Here is a 24,108-nt window from a genome sequence, read left to right as displayed (position 1 = left end):
TTATTTTGTTAGTTCCATTCCATCGTCAAGATATGAACATGTCTAATGATTGGTAAAAAGTGTGTTGTATTTGAGAACAAAACGAAGTTCGTTTTTTTGAAAAAATGTCAGAAAAACGAAAATTAACTATGTTTTAATCCTTGCTCTACCATCATTGCGCCACTTGACGAATTTTACCCAATAAAAATCCAAAAACATGAAAAAAGTTCTAAAACTGATTTCAATTTCATTTTCAAAAGACGACCAGTGAATAATCAGGGAGATTGATAAATGCACAATTAAAAATTTTGGCACAATTTAAAACTTGTGTGGTCTCAAATTTTCAAACTATTATTGATTTCACGAAATTTGTTTCTCAAATTGACTCCTGCCTGAAACCGTCATCAACAAGATTGAAGGAGGTCAAAAAAAGGTTTATTAAAAAATTAGCAAAAAACTGCAAGATGCCAGGGTCAAAAATTTAATTATTTATTTAAAGGTATTACTGAAACTGAAAAATCACTCTTGTGTGAAAACTGACTCTCTAAAATTTTGGCATAGCATTTCGAATCAAAAGTAAAGTGATATGTAAACTGATTCCAGAAAAGCAAAAAATGAAAATCAGCCAAAACGAGACACAAAATTATCAATCAAGAAGATTGATCTGCAGTAACGGGTTCCTGTGAAACTATGCGAGAAATTAAACATCAAAATGGGTGCAATTTTTCTTCGGTCAAAATCGGATGATTATCGTGCAACATTTGGACAAATTCTGCCAGAATATTGCATGAATACATTTTTCGTACCAATCTTAAAAGATACTTTTTTCTGACAGAAGCTTTTGATATAGCCATATCTTTGCACAAGATTCTACAAGATGAAATCAATAATATGATTAATTCTGACAGCAAGAGATTTGCTCGAAAGCTCTTCTAAAGTCCTTAGAAATTGGTAAAAAAATAAAAGTGGCAAGCATTGATTGATTATATTTTTGAACATTGACAAGTAATCGCAATGAGCTGAACTGAATTGTTTGGAAATGCTCATGATGTAAATAAAAATATCACATTTATTTCAGAAAGGTTCCTCTAAACGTATCTAGATAAATTCGAAGCAACACAATTTTACACAGTAAGTTATTTTGTTATTTTGTGATAATATTGCTCAATAAAATAATTTGCATTTTTTTCAGATAAATTATATTTCCAGACACAAAATCGTTTTTCTATTATGTTTCTTAGGAAACTGCACATTTGAATCATAGGAAATTTCTGCTTAAAATCAAATTGCTGCATGGCTGAGGGCCAATCAGAGGAGCACGAACCTGCACGAACGACCCAATCTTGCACGAAGCTAACCATTTTTCTGCCAGACCTTACAAGATAACAATGTTGCTGCCAGATCTCTTAAGATAGACAGTTTTTGGAAGATTCTTGCAGAATCTTGCAAGATATTAGTCTGGTATCGACGATGGTAACCCATCTAAGGAAAGTGGAGGATGAGAGAAAGAAACGAAAGAGAGACAGAAGGAAAATACAGAAGAAATTACAAACAGGGGAAAGGTATTCTTTGGAGGGTTCCCAATTCAAGGAATAAGGAGAATTGGCGAAAAAGTATGTTTCCTTCGGGACCAGATACTTGACTCAAGAAGTAGACATCAAACAAAACATAACACAGACAATGACCAAATTCCAAAAAAATGGAGAGCCACCCAGAACGAGTTGTGCGACCCAAGCCTGCCCTGATCAAATCAACTTGGTTTGTGCACGGGGGGTTAAAATGCGACCGCTCCTTAGAATTTGGCATCACTATTTACGGTCTGGACAGTCCCATCAGGACCCCGTCTAGAATCGGCACGGTCTGATTAGAGCCCCACCCAGAGTCCGGATAATTTAGTCATAGCGTGCTCTAGTGTCTGGAAGTTCTGTGGTATGGTTGGGATAGTGGGCACAGAATTTTTTCCAGAGTCTGTGCAGTCTGATTTTGAAGTTTTCCAGTGGCTAGAAAATCTGCTCAGAGTCAAGAAGTCCCACCGACAAAACGGCTAGCTCCCCGAAAATAAAGACATAGTTAACCACAAGGGGGACTGTTTTTGAGGAGGCTGATCTTACTTGTTGAACATCAAAGACCACGTTAAACTGTTTTTCTAACTATTTTTCAAAGACCACGTTTCAACTATTTTTCTGAGAATAAATATTATATCAATGATTATTTCTACTTAAAAGTGTCAGTCAGGGTACCCCCGTTGCAAACCGACGTAGTTCTGGCAACCCCAGTGCGCGATTGAAGTCGGTCTCACACGCCCAGTCCGCGACATGAGTCCATCTGGCACCCCAGTGCGCGACTAAAGTCGCAAAAAGAACGTGTACTCGTAACATTTTTGGGAAGAATTCTCAATACAAAATCTTAGTGCTGAAGAATATCAGAGTTGACAAGCACTTTAATAAAATAACGAGGACAAGGTTTCGGAGCAAAAATAAAATTTTGTTCGTAAATTGAATTGGTCAATTTTGAGTTTTTGTTGAATGCCTGACAGGCCAAACAAATCCAAAGTTAAATCTTTTCCATTGGTTCACGTGCTCCTCTTGTAGTTTCCTTAATTGAAGACTCAGTGCCAAAAAAGTAGCACTTTAAATTAACAATAGTTTCTATTCTCTCTTCACTTATTAACTGTGAATACTAGTTAAAAATTATCAATTAAAACTGAAACTATCCTCAACAAAGTTGATTCTCCAAGTTGATTTCTGAAACTGGAAAAATTCGATGATTTTTCGTATATTAGCAAACTTGACGAAATCTGCAACGATGCAAAAATTGCCTACCAAATTGCCGTTCCTTAGTCCTTTATTCCAGTAGAAAATTCTAGCGACAAAAGTCCCGCGAAAATCAGCAACTTAGTTTCAAACCAGTTCGCTAATTTTCGCAAAAAAATTGTACCATTCCTTTTGTCATCTCAACGATTACGTTTTGGTTACTATCTATTAAATTTTTAAATTGTTACATTTTGGTTATTAATCAATCCGACTCAATAACTTCATAAAAAATCCTCAATTAAAAAAAATTTCATAAAGAGTGATAGCCGCCGACATCGAACGTATAAAAGGATCAGAGAATTAGAATCAATTAGAGTTGTCGGTATCATTCGAACACTCTCAAACGCAAAAACTAGCGGCCTATACACCAAAAATTGAGCGGATCGCATTTTTCCGCGTTCGCTTACTTTCCTGATCTTAATATATATGCGTGCAATACATGCGTAAAACAGCGATTTGCCTAGAGAAAATAATCGAGCAAATATGCTTTTTGCAATGTAAAGATTTCACTCAACCACATCCTTTCAAAGGATTTTGCTAGTCAGTTTTAATAAAGATTGTTTTAAGACTCTTTCAAGAAAATTGTTTTAAGATGGATAACTTATTTGATTCTGCCCTCTGTCGGACTGTCGGAATCAAGTAAATTCAAGGTTTTTGTTTTTGGAACCAAATTGTTTCATCTATTTTTTCCCAGTTCGAGGTTTTTGGGTAAATCTTTGTAAGAAATGCGGTGAGTTTTTGTAGGAAATGAGGTGATTGCGGTGAATGCTGTGAAAATAAATATTTCACCGCATTTCGCCGCATTTCTTACAAAAATTCACCGCAAAATTCACCGCATTTCCTACAAAAATTCACAACATTGACTTTTGTGGCAAATTAATGTAAGAAATGCGGTGAAAGCGGTGAATGCGGCGAAAAAAATAATTCACCACATTTCACCGCATGTTAGTGACAGTTGGCGCAGTGGACTCAGCAATTGAAGGCACGCAGTAGGTCAGAGGAGCGAACCCGTGTCAGGACGATTCGTTTTTGTAAGAATACTGAGAACGCGGTGAAAATAAATAATGCACCTTGATTCACCGCATTCACTGCATTCATCGCAAAAAGATGTAAGTAATACGCGGTGAAAATTATTTTTTTTTCACCGCATTTAGTCGCAGTTCTTAGAAAATTCACCGCCAAACCTTGATCCGGGTTGAAAAATTTTTTAATGCCTGCCAAGTATGAAGTCCACGACAATATCAAGTATGTTCAGAGCGAAGATGGACAGACGAGGGGGTGTCGTGCGTTCAAAATTACATCGACTGGAAACATCGAAAAACGCATAAAAGTCTGAACATGAACGCACGAAAATCTGGTAGGCGCACGAAATTCTGGACATGAAGTAACCAAAGTCTGGATTAAAGATCTTTTTGGCTAGGAAAGTCTAGACATAAACACTTTCCGTCTGAGACGGCGTGTACATACCCGTTTCCGCCTGGTACCTCAAACTGTGTCCCCGACTTGGGTTGAGTTCCAAAAACAACACGGCAAACATTGCCAATAATTATACCATACGAGAATAGTAGATCTCATATCTAGTTTCTAGGCTACTGCTAATCACTGTTTAAGATATGCTGCCCGATGTCGACTTTAATTTGTACTATAGATCAACCATTATACAAAATTTGCAAACTTTGAGCTGAAGTTGATCATCAGAGTCTTCAAGCTTTGCTCAAAATTCAATTTATAATCGAGGTGATTAGACATGCAAGATCACTTCAATGACTTGTCCGATTAAAGCTGAGATAAGATTTTGGACAATATCGAACTTGAATAGAGCATCTCTTGTTCTTAACATCGTCATTTTGTTACTAACCTCAACAAGAAGAACTTTATTAGCCGTACTCGCAACTTTTTTAATTCTGCACTATATGATGGTTCCAGAATATCTTAAAAATCTTTAAAAACAATAATAATGATTTTTATCGAAAATTTGATGGGGCGATAAATGACTACAAACTGGAAAGTTCACTGCCAATTACAAAATAACAAGACGGCTCGCGCGAGACTGTACGTTGCACAGAATGTTACAAAACATGTCTAAAACTTGTCAAAAGGTTCTCCTTGATCTAAGACGAAAAAATCTTTTGAATATCTTTGCTTCTAAACTCAATTTGAAGCATTTTTTCGGTAGTAATCTTGAGTACTTTTTTATTTTCAGTAAAAGAACAATTCGGAAACCCTTATATTGCTGCAATGTTAACAGATGAAATACAATTTTGTTTTTAATTATTTTACAATATAAAACAGATTTTTACAGAAATTTCAAGTTTAAAAAAAGTACCAGTTGAAATTTTGAAGTTAGCTAAGAAAATGAACTGAAAAATTAGAAACATTTACTAGGTCAAATTTTGTCTTCATGGCAAAAAGATATTTACTACTTTTCCTATCTCATGTGACCGATATTCGAAGAATCTTGTTTTTTGTAAAATTTAAGGCAAACCAAACAATGATCTTTCCTTTTTTCAATGTTTAGGTTACAAATATAAGATGAATTATGAAATTTTGTATATTTCTCTAATTGAAAAGTTGAAGTTTTAGTATATCAAAAAACCACTGGTTTATTTATGTGCATAAAAACACGTTTCCATCGATATAGATCAATTGGTGAAACTTGTTTAAAAGTAACACGAGTTGAAAAGATCGGTGCGTTGTTGAAAAAACACAACCTTTTCTTCGTTTTTCCAAAATTTTTATGTTGATATTGTTACATTGTTCCCATAGGTAATCACTTCTACTGACAGTTTATCCAATTCGGCAATAGTTATTTCCCGTATTGACTTGGGTTCAAACGAAATTTTTTTTTACTAATTAACTAATTTTTTTCTAACAGTATTAAGTTTTCCACCTATTCCTCATTCTCAATTGGTGAACAATTAGGTCAAAAAAGTGGATGAGTGGGGTCGGAACATTACCGAGCCCGATTTCATCAATTAATATCAATAACTTTTAAAGACTCTAGTCAATGTACGACAATAAGGTGAATTTTCAACAGGTGCTCCTAACTCAAGTACTCAAAAGATCAACTCTGAGAATATTTTTGTATGCTGAACTTATGGAAAGAATTAGCCTCGAATTTAACTAGGGTCCTCGACCGTGTAATTTAATTCAATATTTACCCCCCCCCCCCCTAGAGTTAATAAGTCTTTTCATTAATTTCAGGTCTCGACTAGGGTAAAACAAGTGCTCCTAACTCAAGTACTCAAAAGATCAACTCTGAGAATATTTTTGTACACGGCAACAGAACCAGTATTCAACGTTGCTATTTTCACTTGCTGATCGCTGTGAATGTCTAGGTGAACATGGTTACAGTTTCAGTGATTGCGGCTAAATATATTTTTCTACCTAGTCGAAACCTATAATTATTAAAAGACCGTCCTCGACAGATTTAAGGTGTGAAAAAACTGTCCTCGACAGATATTGGGAATGCAAAAAGAATTTGTCTGGACCTCATGTGATATCCTGCACTTTGACTGGAACTAAAACAACCGTCCTAGAATTTGGCTGGAACTAAGACATACGTCCTGGCATTTGGCTGGACAAAAAAGGTGTTCTGGAATTTGGCTGGACAATAAAAGTGCTCTGGAATTTGGCTGGACAATAACACACGTCCTGGATTTACGCTCGCGACCGTTAAAATGGCTTGTTTTTAATTTCCGTCCAGATCAAGGATATGTAGCGCTATTGGTTAAGCATTGGCTAAGATTGGAGAAGGTCACGAGATCGAAACCAGATGTTGGCCTTTTTAGTTTGCCTCATTTTTGCATATGAAATGAATTTGGCCGAACTTATGGAAAGAATTAGCCTCGAATTTAACTAGGGTCCTCGACCGTGTAATTTAATTCAATATTTACCCCCCCCCCCACCTGGAGTTAATAGGTCTTTTCATAAAATCCAGGTCTCGACTAGGGTACCACTTATGCTTTAAAAACAACTCCACGACTTTCATCGCATTTCTGACAAAAAATTGACGCATTTTTTGTAACAAGAGTCAGCCTTTTAGATTAACTGCTTGAACAAGTAGGAAATGCGACCATTAGCCGTAACTACGGTAGAAAAAAATAGTTATCCTCTTCTGACCGCGCTTCTTACAAAAAACTTACTGTGATATTCATCGCAGTCTATAGATTTTTGCCTGATTTAATCCTCAATGGAGACAGAGTATGAGGTATTTTGGAGAAGGTTATTTGAAGTTATCATGAGTTGTTGCATCAATTCCATTTACGGGAAAAACTTGATTTCATTCAATACCCCATAAATCAGAGAATCGAAAAAAGTTGTATAGCAAGGATTTCTTGCAAAATATCTTACAAAATATTACAAGATCTTGCAACTTCGTCAAATAATTTAAAGATTCATCCCAATTTTTGGATTTCAATTGTTCCTGTAGGAATCTTACATATTTTGTATTTAACTGACAGGAATTTTGCAACGGTGACTATGCTTACTGCAAAGATGCCTGCCGTCTTATTTATTTTGTTTTTTTTTCAAGTGGAATTATCGAAAGAAAAACTAATTTCTAATTCTTTGGATTATCGGAAACGCAATTGTGCACTGTGCCCACTATTAGACAATTGCATGAACCATCATTAATGTCAGAACAGGTGCTCGCTTGTTCACACTGGCCCATAATTTCAAAAATTTGCTTCAGTGTATTAATGATAACTTGCTAAATTCTATTACATTTCTAAATTCTATTACATTTCTGACACATAGAATATTATTACTATGGATTCTGCATGGCGAGTTGCACGAGGTAAATTACGCGGGACTTCAGTGTATACATTATACTTCTTACAAGAGGGACTGCTCAGTACTGTAGCGGTCTCTCTGCTCTACCCCTTCTTCGGACGCTTCCTCAATTTGCCATCGCATCAGTTCACAAGGTAAGGCTAGCAGCCTAAACCAAAAACAATGAGGCTCCGTAATGTGCGTTCGCTCATAAAGTTCCGACCCCGCTCATCTACATTTTTCACATAATTGTCTACCAAATGTGGAAGAAATTTGAAAAATTAACATATCAACATATCGTTCAACAAACTACTAAATGAATGAAACAATCTACTTTAGAGGGCCGATGAGACCTATGACTACCATAATACGACTACCAGAAAAGTCGGCAATAAAAATCAAATGACTACAAATATTAGTTACGACCAAAACTCGTTGTCCATTTTATGAAACCAATTAATAACCAAATAAAAATGGCATCAGATAACACTCATAACAAATAAGATTAACCTCTCCTTCATTAGAAAAAATGGGACTTTTCCTCAAAACGACTTGGTAACAAGTCGAAAAAAATGAGCAAAAGTGGCAAAATTTAATAGAACATTGCTTTTTTGGAAAAGAATTAATGTTAAACTGATTAGAAACGTTATACATCAAATGAACTCATTGAGAGATTCTTTTATACCTTCATAGAGAACAATTGAGATTTTTCGATTTCCAGGATATGTTGTAGTACAACAAAGAGAACGACAATTTAAGGCAAAAGAAAAAAAATTAGAGGAAAATATTTGCACACAAAAATTTGCAGGGAAACGCTGTCCCAGTCAATTAAACAAAACGCTGTTCACTAAAAACATTAAAAACTTCGAATTTTTGAGAGCGTTTTTTTGTCAAATGACCAGAGGACCGCCCACTTGTGATACAGTGCAAAAAAAAACAAAAATCTACAAAAATGGGCGAATATGCTAAAATCATGAATGTTTTATGAAAACTGGTTGTACCAACGCCGTTATCAAGAGCATGTTGTAGTTCATTGGATAACAGATGTGACTTGTCTATAGAGATGCTAAACTACCAGTTAACAGGAATGAGATTAGCAAATCTCAGAAATTCACTGTCTTTTTTTAAAAAAAATGTTTTCAGAAATCATGGCCAACATGTGTTTTCGACATGATGAGTAGACAGTTTATCTTGCAACATTTTTGAACCTTAATTGTGCCTGTCATAAGCGACACTAAGTCATGAAACTACAAAACAATATTAAATATAAGCTGGTTTCGATAATCTTTTTTTTTTTACAAAACCACAGTGTTGAAGCCATTCAATTTATAAAACATTAACCGAAAGGAAATTAAAGCGTCACTTCCGTCTCGTCTGCACATCATTAAGTCTCTTTGTAATATGGCTATCTCAAAATAGAGCAAAAACAACCAAGAAAATTGAAACGTACCTGAATTTCACAAAACTCCTCAGAAAGAAATTGTCTAAGCCCTGAGGACGTCAGTCAAAACGTTTAACCTACAGAAAAATTATCGGTCGGTTCAACAAAGTATTAGAGAGGTCGTTCAATAGATAGGCTAAGCTACAAAAATGATACAATATTTTTAAATGCAAAAAAATAGCGCAAACCAGATTAAGAAGGGATAAGTCGAAAAACAATTTTAATTTTATTTTGAAAGCTTAAATATGAAAGTCAATAAAATCATTAGTTATATACTGATATCAGTTATTGATTTCATTTAATTATCTATAGTTGGCCACCGACACCTTTAATTACACAAAATGTGGCATACAACAACAATAATTAATAAAAAATAGAAGTCAAAACATAAAACTTCAACAAATTCTGCAATAGAACGGTGTCGCAACCCTTAAATCCATATGTTAAGCAAACAGTAAAACAGTTAAAGTTTTGTAAAATTTTGTTCAGTTACATTGTTAATAAGGTGATAGTTTGCCAAAGAAACAAAAATGGAGAACAGAAATGGGAAGTTATGCAAAGAAATTAAAAAAAATTTTGAAAACTCGTAGTATTAAGACCAAGAAAACATTCTTTTAAAACAACCCATTAAAGTTCACTTAAACTCTTCCTCAAAGCCATAAGTATCATTATCATTAGGTTCTCTGAGAACAAACTAAGTCTACCTTCGGCTTCAATTTTGCGTAAAATGGAGCTGTCATTAATAGAGCCGGGAATATAAAAAAAATTGTTAGTAATTAACATTAAAATAACAAATTTGAAAAAGAGGAAGCACCAAAACAAAAAATAAAGTAATTCTGATTGTAAGAATTCATGATTATATCAAACCTATCCCTAATTTAGCTGCACGCCCAAAAAATCGCCCAAATTTATCAAATGATTGCGAAATAGACCAATTGTTGGGTGAATTACTTCAAATATTTAAAAAAAACAATGATGAATTTTTTGATGATTATCGAGTTGGATTTGGAAAAATGGCAAAACTTTATTTCCAGAAGACTTTTATGGGGCACCGAGTTTCAAATAGTTCGCTCTTGAGTTTTATAGTTCGCTTTTTAGTTCGCTATCTCTAACTGTAACAATAACACTCTACCGTTGAAAATTACAGCTGATTTTAAATTATGTTAGCAAAATTGTGCCAAGTTTTAGCAAAATTACTTAAAATGTGAAAAAAACTGTCGAATATTCACAAAAGTTTAAACCTCGCTAACTCCCTATAAAAACGAAACTGGACAAAATCTGTGTATTTCCCAATTCTAGGATGTACGTGCTTTTAAATGATACCACTCACACTCTCTACGATGAATATATAGATCGGCCAAAATTGTCTGAACAAAAAAACCCATTTGAGTATATAGTTCTTCCATCCCCTCTAAAGTAGGGGTCGGAACAATTATGAAAGAACTATGAGTTCCTAGTGCATACTCTGTTACAGGCGTCCACTGGTATCTACTTTCTAACAATGTGGTCGTAACTTTTCAGACGAAATACGAAGATTTAGCAAAAAAGAGGAGAATCTTAATCAATAAGGTACATGATAGGATACAACCTTCAAAAGTCAATGGAATTATTCCAAAACTCGGTACTGGTAGACGCTTGCTATGTCAAGAATACTAAATTAGAAAATTGGTCATTTTTATTGAGATATCGAGCTTCTTTTTCAAAGTGAATTTCAGCCCAAAAACGTTTTGATTTCGTTCAAGATTGATCATAGATTTAGAATAATCAGAGGACAGCCATTAGCTTGGAAGGTATTGGCATTTTGCACCTTGGACAAACTTATTTTGCTTGAGTTTTCAATAAAGAACATTTTAAAAGAGTTAATTTTGTTTTTACACGAATAAAATTTAACAAATTTTTGGAAACACTTCAAACAAAAGTTATTCTATAGAAATCATGCGAGCATATTTTATATTATTTCAGCGATAAAATCAAATAACAAAATTATGTTTTAATAAATTTTCCCACTAATGCCTGAGAAGTTCAAAAGAAATGCACCAAAGTGAACCAAACTTTGGATATTTTCACATTTTGATAAAGAAATATGGAATATCTGGGTGACGAAGAATAATTTCAAATTGCGAGAACAAACTCAAAAATTTTTTGATATCCAGACAAATTTGCAAAAGCTTTGACCCCATTTAATAACTTTCGGTCTTTTACAAAATAAAAGCTCAAAATATACTTTAGACAGTTAACGCATGCCCCCATTTACTTATGCTCATTTAATACTTTTAGCCGTTTCAAATTTCCGGACAAAATTTATATTTTCAAGCAAATGAGCTAATGTTGTTTTTTTTCAATACGTCACTTTTTCTACGCTCCATGGGTAAGTGAACACGAACAAAAAATCTTCTTTGCCAAATTTTCCCCTTTCATTAGGTAAAACGTTTTAATATTGCTCCGTAGCTGTTGAGTGTGAGCAAAAAATGAGGAGATATGAACATATGTATAACAAACTTTCGGCCCGGAATTAAATATTTGAGTTATGAGCCATTAACATCGTAGCCGAGCACTTAATTACACATTAATGAACCACCTCAGCCAGACGATTACAAGCCATCTACTGCCGCGAAGGTTTTAAGCTTCTGCTCTCTGCTCTTAAAGTGCAAATAGTCGTTCAAAGGATTTCCGAACCAGCTCCAATGAACAACCCAAGTGCTCGGATAGGCCATGGAAGAAATACGCCGTGGACGCACTATTAATTATCTTTTCGCAGAAGTTGTCAGTTTTTTTTCGTCCTCAGCTCCAGCGACTGAAAAATCGGATTTGCTCGCCGCATTAAAAATAAATTTCCTGGCAGCAAAGAGGTAGTAGGAACAATCAGAGCTGTAGTAGGAATGCTTTGATTCTAGGCAAAAACAACTTATTGGCCTAAAATTGTTGTCTAAAAATAATGTATTTTTTTTCTGATAAACCCAACAGGTGGACTGTAAATCAGGATTATATTATTTTGTTTTACTCGGTCTAGAAAATACATTCTGGCAGCATCTAGAAAACCATGCCCGGTTGCTCCTTCATTTAATTGTTCCGACCCCGCTTGAGGGGGGGGGGGGGGGGGGGGGGGAGGAACTATATACTCAAATGGGTTTTTTTTTGTTCAGTCAATTTTGGCCGATCGGTATATTCAACGTAGAGAGTGTGAGTGGTATCATTTAAAAGCACGTACATCCTAGAATTGGGAAATACACAGATTTTGTCCAGTTTCGTTTTTATAGGGAGTTAGCGAGGTTTAAACTTTTGTGAATATTCGACAGTTTTTAGAGAGTTGAGACTGGTATCATTGGAAAGCTTGTCCAGCGTAGAATATGGAATTAAAAAGATTTTTTTATTTTCGTTTTTGACAGGGAGATATCGAGGTTTAAATTTTCGAGAAAATAGAGTGAATTCCGTTGCTTTCATTCACCTTTTATCAGAATTTTTGACTAAAATTTCGCCAATTTTGATAAAATTTAATAATGTTTTTCATAAAAATGTTGTCGATTTTACGTTTAAAGACAAAATACATTGTCGGCTATTTTCATTGAGTTTTTTGTCACAAATTCCGGCTAAATATTTCACAAAATTCAGACTTTTTCATCAAAAACAGCACGAAATAAGTTTCTTTAGTCCACTCTGATTCAATTTGAAGGAAGTGCACACCCAAACACCACTAACACAATCTTGGTAGACTGAAAAGGGGGCTAATTAAACTTCAACTTCCGTTGAGATTGCTCTGTAAATAAAAATTTGCCGTTTTTCGCTAACTTTATTCGTTGATTATCAAAACGCAGCATATATTTTTGATTTTTTTAACTAACAAAAAACCTATATCAATGACATTCCAAAAACTAATTGTTCCTAAGGGACAATCAGAATCAGCAGGACTAGTTCTGTACCAATCTTGCACCGTTACAATCCAAAAATAAATCGGATTGTCGTCAGTCGGTATTTTATAAAAAAAAATTCGATCTTTTTATATTAATTAAATAACAGAACATTTCAAATCAAAGCTCACTAGTGATAAGTCCTATTGGCCTCCTAATTAGCTCGACATTAATTTATCTATTTGAATGCTTGAAAGCTTATGGTCGTTTTAACTTTTAAAATATTTGAATTTTAAATAAAAAATGGCTTATTGAACTTTGCCTCCATTTTTCTCTTAACTTTGACAACTTGTAGCTTAGTATCAGCAATCAAAGAGTGCTGCTTCTTTCTGCTGAAATCAAATTTAGTGTGTATTGCGGTTTTACGCCTTAAGTTATGGTGTTCTGGCTTTGATACTACTAGATTTCACATTTTTTTTTTTTTAATTTTTAGGTATTTGCCCATTTTTCATGTTTTCTACTTTTGTCAAATTATCACGTTATTGTCAGTTCAGATATCACATTTTTTGCGTTCAAAATAACGCACAACACAATTGATAATAATTAAATCTTTAAAGATACAGATTGTGGTTCTTTACCGCTTTGAAAGTACTTTCTCGAAGAATTTAATTGAATATTTTAATTTTGTCTTTAACTGTCGTTTTTACTTTGTCTTTTCAGTCACATTTTATTTCCTGTACAATGACCCGGTTTGATTGGATTTTTTGTGATTAGTAGAGGAATCGATTTTCTGATATTAGAAGATAGATAATGGATTTCATGACTTTGAAAACAACTGTTTTCCAAAATGAAAAAAAAAAACATTTCAACTTCGCAATTTTGTTCCTTTTATTGTCTGTTTGTTACCTGTTCTCGTTAGTTAAAGGTTAAAGATTGCATTATTTTTGTCAAGGAAAGGTGTCAAAAGGGACTGGTGTCACAAAATCTAATGTTTTAAGAGAATTCCTTATGACTTTACTGGCTTCCACACGGCTTTTTCACAAAAAAAGTAAATGAATTTTTGATTTTTGTCGTATTTGACGTTCTTTTCGTAGACTTAAGACATAATCTGGATAATTGCAGGTCTCAAGGGCTTCCTTTGGAGGAATGGACCTACCTATTCAACTTTTTCATTTTGTAATTAATGGCTTTTTGTCTTTGGAAATAATTTTTTTTTGAAAAAAACACATGTATTACATAATTTTGCCTTTTTTCTTGTTTGTCTAATTGTTGCTTTCAATAATGAGCGGCCACATAATACATTATCTGTGTTCAACGAATTTGCAATTGAACATATTTTGGGGGCCAAAGTATGGCTTTACGGCTTCCTCTTTTACAGCATTTTCTGGCCAATTTTAATTGATTTTTAGTTTGTTGTCTATTTGCTGTTCTTTTTGTAACTGCAAAAAATTGAACAACAAGAGTTCTTAATTCCCTTCAATAGAAACATTGGTAATTGTTAACCTATGGGATAATTTAGTTGATTCCTAATGGTTTTCATTACTTTGAAATTAATTGTTTTTTTTTAAATTCAGCGAATTTTCTAACTTTAAAGTTTCAGTTCATTTTCGTCTAATTGTTACCAAGCTTTATTATGAACTGGTGAATAACTAATTTTTTTATCTTACAAGTTTATTTGTACAAGTTATTTAATTTATTTTTAGTTTTATCTGACACTATTTTGGCTTTGTTATTAAGTTTTGATTTTTAAAACGGACATAAATTTTTTGATGTAATTGATGTTTGTTGTTGTTGTTTGATTTTGACGTTCGTCTTCGCTCGCTTTATTAATATCGGCATATCTCATCAATCTAATGCATCATTTTTTACTCCACTGAGTTATTTGCTTTGGAGGCTATCTTTTCGTTCATACACCAGTTTTATTTATTGAAAAATACTTGAATTTTTTGTGTTTTTCCATCTGTTCCTCATTTGGTAGACAATTATGCCAAAATTGTGGATGAGCAGGGTTGGAACTTTATGTGCGATTGGACATTACCGAGCCGCCTTGTTTATTCAACTGTTGTTTTCCCGTTCTCCTTTCATTAGAGTTCACACTTATCTTCCCTTAATTCTAAACAGATCTCACTCCATTGAGTCCAAAATTCAAGATTTTAGAATAAAATTGACTCCCTTGTGGCAGGAATACCATCGGAGTTAGGGAAAAAACGGGCCGATGAATTGCCGTGCTGCACTTCAGTTCGGCTACTCGGGGAACAGTCATTGAATTTTGGGCGACAGGGTTGAAGATGATAAGAACTTGCAGATGAGCCAGACGGAGCATAAAATTAATTGCAGCAATCAATATCTTACTTCTCCTGATGCATTTGAAAACTTTCTTTTAGTCCGTTGGAAAAAAAATTATGTCATCCATTGAGAAAGGAAGTCTGGGATAATTTTGATAGCATGTAAGATGATATCAATGTGACCTACCAATTTGTTTGAGAAAAAGAACAGATCTTTTTCTGAAACGGATTCCTGTAAAACTCACTTCGCATGTCTATAAGTTGCACATGACTTGGCTTCCCCCACTGAGATAGATTGAACCTCTGCCTATTAACGTTTCAAGGATATTAATGAGTTTATCATTGGGCATCTAGTTTGATTGTGGTATAGTATGACATTGTATTAAAAAGGGGCTATTGATTTGGGTACACCAAATCTATTTATTTTTAAGTTATTTTAATTTAGTTCATTGATTTATCATTTAGTTCTAATTTCATTGTCAATTTCCTGTTTGAAGATCAAATCTTCATATTTCACGTTTATTTAATTTGTTTACAATTTTTGTCTGAAAACCCTGTCTGTTCATGTAGTCTTGTGATTTGAGTTGCCGCGTTTGGAGATATTTTGATGTGATCAAATTGTTGATCAAATTCAGTTAATTTTAATTTCCTCCTTCTGCTCAATTCGTAATTCAAGTTTAGTTGCCTTTCTTCATTCTTAAATCCGCTCCGCTAAACACTCAATTGTACTCAAAAAATTTTAAGCCTTATTTCGCTAAGCGAAATACGAGTCTATAAACTAGAGCTAAAATCGTGCCGCCAATTGCACACATATTTAGCACTCAGAGAAACGGATTTTCACATTTCAAAATTATTAACGAATTCGTTCCGCGAATTAGCAAATAATTAAGAACAATAAATCCTGTACTTTGGTACTGCTATTTCACTCCGAATACAGTAACGAAATCTGTATGACATTGACCAATAAACAGAACGCAGAGATTCGCAGGGTGCTTTTTTGAGGACCTCGCAAGCAAAACGTCAGGACGATTGCAATTGATTGAAAACTGTATTTTTGTTGAACTTATGGGCTAGGTTGTTTTAAGCTTGAGGCTGTAGCTGCACCTTTTTCGAGGGGATGTGACTACTCAAGTTTTCCTTTGCATTATGTATTGTCAAGAGCAATACCATCTGAAAAAAATTTAGCTGCTTGACTAAATTGGCCGTTGAAACAAAGAACTTTAGCGCGGGATTGTAAACAATCAAAAATGTAGTTATCCTGTTTCCTGGTGTGCCTCTTTGACGCTGCTTTTAACCAGGCCTGTGGTGTCAAGGCACTGAAACCTCTGCTATACCTTTCCTTCTTTTTATTTTTGTTGCTTTTTCGTGTTTCTTGCTTCCACGACTGAAAGCACGAAAAACAAAAATTTTTGCCTCTTGATGGCAAAAATTTTTGTTCATTTTTCGGATGCAAGATGGCTTTTGTTGTGAGTGAGATACGCAGTTTTCAATGACAGAGATGACAGTCTCGGAGTGAGCGATTTTTACTTGAGCTTTATAAACTATATAACACTGAAGCTAATTACACTTCTTTTAATCTGTGTTATTGTTGCTTACACTATTGTACCAAAAAATTGGAAAAATGTAGTAATTTATCTACCTGCAATTTTTTTTGTGAATAACTGGTATTTAGACAACTCTGAAAGAACAATAAAAAGTCTTTTATTTGTTGAGATGAATGTAATATACGCTATGGTTCAAGATAAAAGAACAAGCTTTATTTTCAGGTATATAGTTTATTTGCCCGCTGTGGCTCGACTCGTTTTCAATCTTTTGCCTACTTTCAGATTTGAGCAGGCCACCTGCAATCAGAAAATTCCTTTTCAGGTTATGTTTTTTTAGACGTCGAGCTTGGATCAGTTTAAGGTGACCTTGCTTTCTCCGAGCCACGTGAAATTTCCTTGCTGATAACAACTATATATGTGTATTTCTACATACCATTTCTGCTTAGCAACAGCTGCAGCTAAATGTGTTCAAATCTTCTTTATTTATTGAACTCAAATTAAACGAGCTTGTATCTAATTTTGGACCATGTTCTTCTGTATCTTATGTATCTTGGTTGTATATAATCTTATTTAGCTACATGTAAATTTAAATTGAATCCTGTATGTATTGATTTGGTTTATATTGGAATATTCTTCAAGCCATTCCATTCTGAATTTGAGGCATCAAGAGCAGATTGCTTGATAGTTACAGAAACTACTGTTCATTTCTCAAACGAAAAAGGATTCACAATTAATAAAAACGTCTCAATAGATAAATACTTTTTACTTTTTGAGAATGTTTTTCCGATTTTCTTCGAAACTTCGTGGATCTTCTGTGTACGCATTACACTTCATACAGGCTGGTTTTTTGTATTCGACATTTGAAAACTTAGCTTATCCACTATTCGGACGATATCTCAATATGCCCTCACATCAATACAACAGGTATGGATGCTAAGGAAATATTGTAGGTGTAATGAACGAACACTCTGATAGATATGCTAATTCAAAACTGTCTACCCTGGGAAATTAAACTTGAAATATCTTCATAAACAATATGATAAAGCATAAGTATCCTTATCAATGATGCTAAACAGGTGTCATTTTGTAATTTTTTTAAATCATATTTGTTCGAAAGCTTTGTCAACAAGCAATACAAAAGTTAATCAACCATGACACTTTTTCAAATTGTCTCCAAAAAGCATGTTGAAACTCGATAAGAACTGCGATTAGAACGGTATCATAACAGTTGTTTGCGATGTGAAAAAATTCAAAGTTTTGGATGGAAAAACATAGCTGAATTTCTGAATTTTAAACTCACCCGGCTTTCCTACGATTTCTTTAGTTTGAAAACTGAACGTAGCAACGATTTTCACGTTTGAAACAAAACATACAAACCATTTCGTAGGTATAAAAGGCGACTACACCGAATCTTCCGAATCTTTCGATCGGAACATACCAAAGCTTTCTCACGCCCCACGCCAAACATATCGACAAAATTTAAAGCCAATCATACCGAACAAACGTAAATTACTGACAACTACTTATGCTTAAAACCAAACATTCGTTGCGTCGTTTTTGTTCGGTTTTCTGAACTGGCGGCTTCAAGTTGTGCAAGAGATGTCTAAGATATTGCATCTTGGTAATGCTTTTTTCACTGGGTACGCGTGAGTACTCCTTAATGACGCTTTCAAACCAGGATTTGGGACTCTCAGACAAGGTCAAGCCTTAAAAATAATCACCCAATGATAGCGCAGGAGATGCGCCGTCTATAATAGGGACTCTACAAATTGATGGGGAGCTAAAACAATGATACGTTATTTTCCAGCTAGATTGCAATCATTCAAAAGGAGGGGAGTACACAAAGAGTATATTGATTTAACCATTGAATGGCTAAAATTATCCGAGATATTGTGTGTTCAGTTTCAAGTTAAATAAAACCATTGCATTTTTTCCAGAAGAAAAAAATATTCTCACTAAAACCCTTGGAGCAGATTTTTACTATTGACCATAAGTGATTTTTGTTCTGGATAGCTCTGATCATAAGTAATTTTGGTCTCGATGGGTGTGATTTTAGGTGATTTTTAACTGAATAGATCTGATAATGACTAACTGTTGTCTGGATGGACAAGATTACTGAACTGTCTGTCATTTTTTTCAGTGGTTAATTTATCTTTCAGCGGTTTAGTGGTCTCATAATTGTATCTGCCTTCATTAATAAAAATTTATAGTATTTTTTCCTGCTTCCCGGGTTGAGGTATTGTGGAAAAAATAATAGAAGAATTGCGCTGAATAGTGGTGAAAAAAACGTTTTTTTTTTCACCATAAAGTTCCCGTATATTTGACGCTGCAGTGAACTTTTTAAGATATGAAGTTTGTAGCGGTGACGTTTTGGTAAGGTTTAAGGCTTTCAGTAGTCAAATTTTCAGTAGTCAACGAAGAGCGTGCAAGCCCGGTTTTCAACTTCCGACCTCCTGCATGTCCGCTTACTCTTCCACTTCGCCCCAGATCACTTAAACTCCACTATAACAAAAAGATATGCGTTGAATTTTTTCAAGATTAGCAGTTTTTATTTGTGAATTTTTGTAATATTAGATTCTTTTAGCTGTGAATAATTTTTTTTTTCTTTTACCGCTGAAGCGATGAAATAATATTTCTTTGCTGTCAAAAGAAAACGATGAATATAAAAATTTCACCGCCAAAATCCGCAAAAGACTAAGTGTGCTTAAAAATCGATTAAATGACGTATGATGTGCGGTCTTTGGTGGCAAAAGCTTTATTTTCATGGGATTTTCCGCATTTTTTTTGCCAATATTCAACTAAGTGTTGAGGCCGCCCTGTTCGCGTTATAAATTTCTCTCTCAAATTACAAAAAAATAGAAAGGACTGTATTACGAGACGGATAATTTCTTTTCTAATTGTTCAATACAAGTTATGAAGGCATAAAATATAAAGTTAGACAAAGCGTGCGTAATATTGAAATGGATATACGCTCACTAAATACAACTGAAAGCAAAACCAAATCATATTTACAAATGGTACATAAACTTCAGAGCTTTTATAGTTAGAATCAACAGAATCTTCTTTTTATTTAACTGCTTTTCCGTCCGTTTCATTAATCAAGTACAACCTTTCGTACAGGAAACATAAATACTTGATTAAATTTAATACTGGCAAATAAATGAAGAAAGTGTACGTAAAACGACCAAATAAGATTGAAACAGATCAAATAATAGTTCAATTAAGTTAATCTGAACTAAATAACAGATTTTCACGCTTTCAGTTTTGTCCAAATTGTGGCTAAAATAAACGGTTTTTTGACATTAACTCGGAAATTAAGAAAAACATCAAAACCAAAAGGGTGAAGTAGGGCTATCTTTTTAATTCCATAAGCAATCTTAGTTTCGGGAAAATTTTTCAAATGTGAATAGCTCCCACACTAATGATTCAATTTTCAGCAAACTTGGCATTGACTAGCATTAGTCTACAATATAGCATATGAAAATCAATGAACTAAATCGGACATGTAGTTTTTGAGATATTGAGATTTAAATGTCAGACCGAAACATAGCCGGCCCTATTTTGATTCTAGCAAAATGCTTTCAGATGCGGTCAATATCTTATGAAATATGTTTAACTAATGGCCGTAAATAGGTTCCTTCAACAGTTTTGATTGTTGCCATTCTAACTATTTTCTCGTCTCCTTCATGAAGCTTCTGAATTCTGGCTAAAGGATAGTTGAAGTAGCTCTCTTTCTCATCAACCATCCAGACTAAGTCTCCCACTTTGATGTCCTCGCCTGATTCAGTCCTCGATTTTGTTCTGCGTTGGGGTGAGGGTAGATATTCGCTCATCCACCGCTTCCAAGGGGCTTTCAATTGCCCGCTGATGTGTCGGAATTTTTTCCGATATGAAGCAACATGGAAATGATTCGGTTTTATTGTATTTGAACTGCTGTTAGAGGTCGATTATTGAGAAGTTGTTCTGCTATGCGTATTACGGTTGAGAGATTTTCCTCTTTCAAAGATTCTTTGCCCAAAATGTTGAAAATCGCTCTTTTGCTCGATTTCACTAATGACTCCCATGCGCCACCGAAATTCGGAGCTGCAGGGGGATTGAAATTACATGGTATTCCGTTTTGTGCTAAATTGCGCTGCATTTCAGAATAGTTCATATCTTTGAAGGCTTCCTTTAATTCGTTGGCTGCGCCTACAAAGTTAGTTCCGTTGTCAGAAATCACCGTTTCCGGTTTCCCTCCTCTCGCTATGAACCGATGAACTGCGTCTAAGCAAACCTGTGTCTCTGGTGATTGAACAATCTCCGTATGCACTGCTCTGACGCTAAGACACGTGAATAGACAAATCCATCTTTTCATTGTTCTTCGGAAAAAATTAATTGAAAACGGTCAAAAGTAGTCTACTCCGGTGTTTATAAACGGCGATATATTATCTTCGATTCTGACTACTGGTAAAATCTGACACCATTGGTATCGCTGTTTTGCTTCGCTTCAACTTACTGCGTAGACATTGATGTTTAACCGATCTCAGTGCGTTTTTTAGTCCAGTTACCAAAAGTTTTCTCTGAATTTCAGCTCTAATATGTAGTATAACACCTTGATGATGGTTGCGCTTATGCTGAAACTCGAGATATAATTTAAATGCTGGATGAGAATGTGGTAAAATAACAGTATGTTTTTCTCCAAAACCTGGTCTGCATGTCTAAGTCGACTTTTGCTCTTATTAGATTTTCGCTCAGAAACGGATTCAGGGATTCAATTTTACTGTTGCTTTTGACAGAGTCTCCTTTCTTCAACGACGCCGTTTCCTTTGTGCAACTTTCTCTCTGCACTGACTCCCATATTGGATTCTCTGCTTGTTCAAGCAACTCAGGGGTTATTTCTTTTTCCGCACTTTTCAGATTCAATATTCTCGCAACAACATTTCTCAATCTTCTGAAGTTACTGAACCGTTTCCAGTCAATTGTAGCTGATTTTTCGATCCAATTAATGGCAAACACTTCCTTTCGATCAGGAACAACTTCTTCTTGCTCCCAATTTCCTGTTTCATTAATTTCGCTCTTCAGCCAATCCGGCTCGTTTATCCAGTCACTTTGCATCAGTTCGTTTATGGAGAGACCTCTCGTTCTCATATTAGCTGGGTTGTCAGCTTCAGCTATATGTCTCCACAGATCAACTGTTGAACTGTCTAGGATTTCTGCTCCTTGGTTTTTGTCACTACTACGCAACCATTGTAAAACAGTAGTTGAATCGCTCCACAAAAAGATTGACGCAAACGAAATTCTATGTTCTTTCAAAACTAGATCTTTAATTCTGTTCGCTTTAACTGCTGCCATTAACTCTAATTTTGATATAGTATGGTGCTCCATTGGAGCCACCCTTGATATTCCAACGATGATCATCCTTAGTCTATCACCGTTTAGTTTAGTGCTTACAACGTAACTTACTGCGCAAAAGTATCTTGAGACGCGTCTCCAAAGACGTGTAGCTCAACTCTGTCACAGGATTCCTGATTGTACCATCTTGAAACGGATAAATGTTTTGAGTTACTCCATTCTTGCACCCACTTGTTAAACTCGGTGTTTATGTCTTCGGCTATCGGCGAAACCCACCTTTGTCCTTGTGTCTGCCAGATTCGTTTCGTTGACATCCTTCCACGAATGAAAAATGGTGCCATGAACCCCAGAGGATCAAATACTTGCAACACTGTTTGCAAAACATGTATTTGAGTCCAATTCGTTTTCTGCAGGAACTCGTTGTCCTTCCGAACAGTTAACAGATCATCGGCTGCTATGCATTCAAGTCCCAAGACCATTGGGTTGTCTTCGCTTTCTATTGGTGTAATTTCACTGTTTTCAAATATTTCAAATATTTCTTCGAAATTAAAAAACGATTTTGTGAGGTTGAAGCCTCTTTTTGCTAGCAATGACTTCTGTTCATGGATAACTTTAGATGCTTGTTCATTTGTGTGAGCCGAGAGAAGCATATCGTCCACATAGAAGTTATCCATTACTACTTGCGATGCAATAGGATGTTCCATTCCAAAGAGTTTTGCACACTGCTGCAGGGCATAATTCGCACAAGTTGAAGATGACTTTGCTCCAAAAATGTGCCGGTTGTGCTGGTACGGCATCGGTTTACCGTCTTCATCTGTCCACAGAAAACTGAGGAAGCGTCCTTGTTGTTCAGGCACTTCAGTTTGCAAAAACATTTCTTCAATATCTGCAGTTAGTGCAAAACAGTTTTCTCAAAGTCTGAACAGGATTCCAGTTAGATTTTGCAAAAGAAGGGGACCTTTCATCAAAACGTCGTTCAGGCAGTATCCTCGAAAACTTTTTGCAGCATTGCAAACTCTTCTTACTTTCTCTGGTTTTCTGAGGTTTACAACTGGATGATGAGGCAGATACCAAACATCCTGAAGTTCAAAATCACCCTTTTGAAGCAAGGAGATATCACTTTTGCTAATTCGTTTTTTTTGAATCAATATATTTTCAATTTTAAAGACTCGTTTTTGACTAATCTTCGTTCGAGCGATCATAGTTGAAGAAATGTTACAATCAAATTTTTGTTCTTATCCAGTAAAAAGCATTTGAACTTCAAAACGTTCTGGTAGCTTTATCGTTGTTTTCTTTAGTTTTTCAAGAGACTTTTTATCTTCAAGTGTTTTGCTGTTTACTTGAACTGTTGTATCGTAGGATTCAGTTTCCCACCACTTTCTCACTATTTTGGTAGCTCTTGATTCTTTTGGCTATCGCTGCTCAGTCTCTTCCTGAGAGGGAGGAAACTGCCCTCTGTCTCTTCACTATTTGGCAGCGGACAACTTAGCCTCCAGCCTAATGGAACTTTTACTGCATATGAAGAATTATTTCAACAATATTTTTAATCTAAAGTTCTTATTCGGTAATAAGCACCTTGACCAAGAATCACTTTTACGTCTTTCAAGTCGATTTTCTTTTGTCTTATGCACGATAAATGAGGATAACGTTTACTTAGCTCGATTAAATTGTAAACCGAGGTTGCAACTACAAGATCTTTGTAACTACTGGCTATTATTTTTACCGTGTCGCTGATTTCATCGGCCAGTCCAATCTTGACTGGTACCTTCAAACAGTCGATTGAGTTCGTTCCCTGGATCCCGGCCATTGACCTCCAAGTATTTCTTCCTTCAAGGCCTAGAGGTTGTATCAATTCTTCATCTATCCAATTTTGAGAGGAGGCGGTGACGCAAACAGCTTTAAATTTGACAAAACTTCCGTTGTCAGCGTAGATGAGTACCAGTGCAACTTGGAGGACTCCTTTGACTGACCAAGCTGTCTCTTTTGCCGGGTTGGTTTTAGTTGTTTGATCTGGTGACTGGATTAGCTCGTGCGTTACAGTTTGTCCGTTGTGTAACATGCGATTGTGATTTCTTTCACAGCCGTCTATTTCGCATT

The 24,108-nt window shown here is 35.1% G+C and overlaps 1 protein-coding gene across 2 annotated transcripts in view; it reads left to right on the top strand.

Moving 5' to 3' along the window:
* The first annotated feature begins 4,629 nt into the window (after positions 1 to 4,629).
* Positions 4,630 to 24,108, top strand: part of LOC142338467 (uncharacterized) — a 43,491-nt gene continuing 24,012 nt past the window's right edge. The window contains exons 1-2 of one of the 2 annotated variants that reach the window (XM_075388235.1): positions 4,630 to 4,711; positions 7,434 to 7,720. In XM_075388235.1, the coding sequence (XP_075244350.1) occupies positions 7,563 to 7,720 (158 nt within the window). In that variant the 5' untranslated portion in view covers positions 4,630 to 4,711; positions 7,434 to 7,562. Of the gene's footprint in view, positions 4,712 to 7,433; positions 7,721 to 17,292; positions 17,605 to 24,108 lie in introns of those variants that run through there. The other variant, XM_075388236.1, reaches the window with a different exon arrangement.

The sequence above is a fragment of the Convolutriloba macropyga genome, chromosome 4, assembly GCF_964194025.1.
Source record: "Convolutriloba macropyga chromosome 4, txConMacr16.3, whole genome shotgun sequence".
NCBI classification, from domain to species: Eukaryota; Metazoa; Xenacoelomorpha; order Acoela; family Convolutidae; genus Convolutriloba; species Convolutriloba macropyga.
The sequence above is the reverse complement of the archived record's forward strand: the minus strand, read 5'-3'. Positions and strand labels throughout refer to the sequence as shown.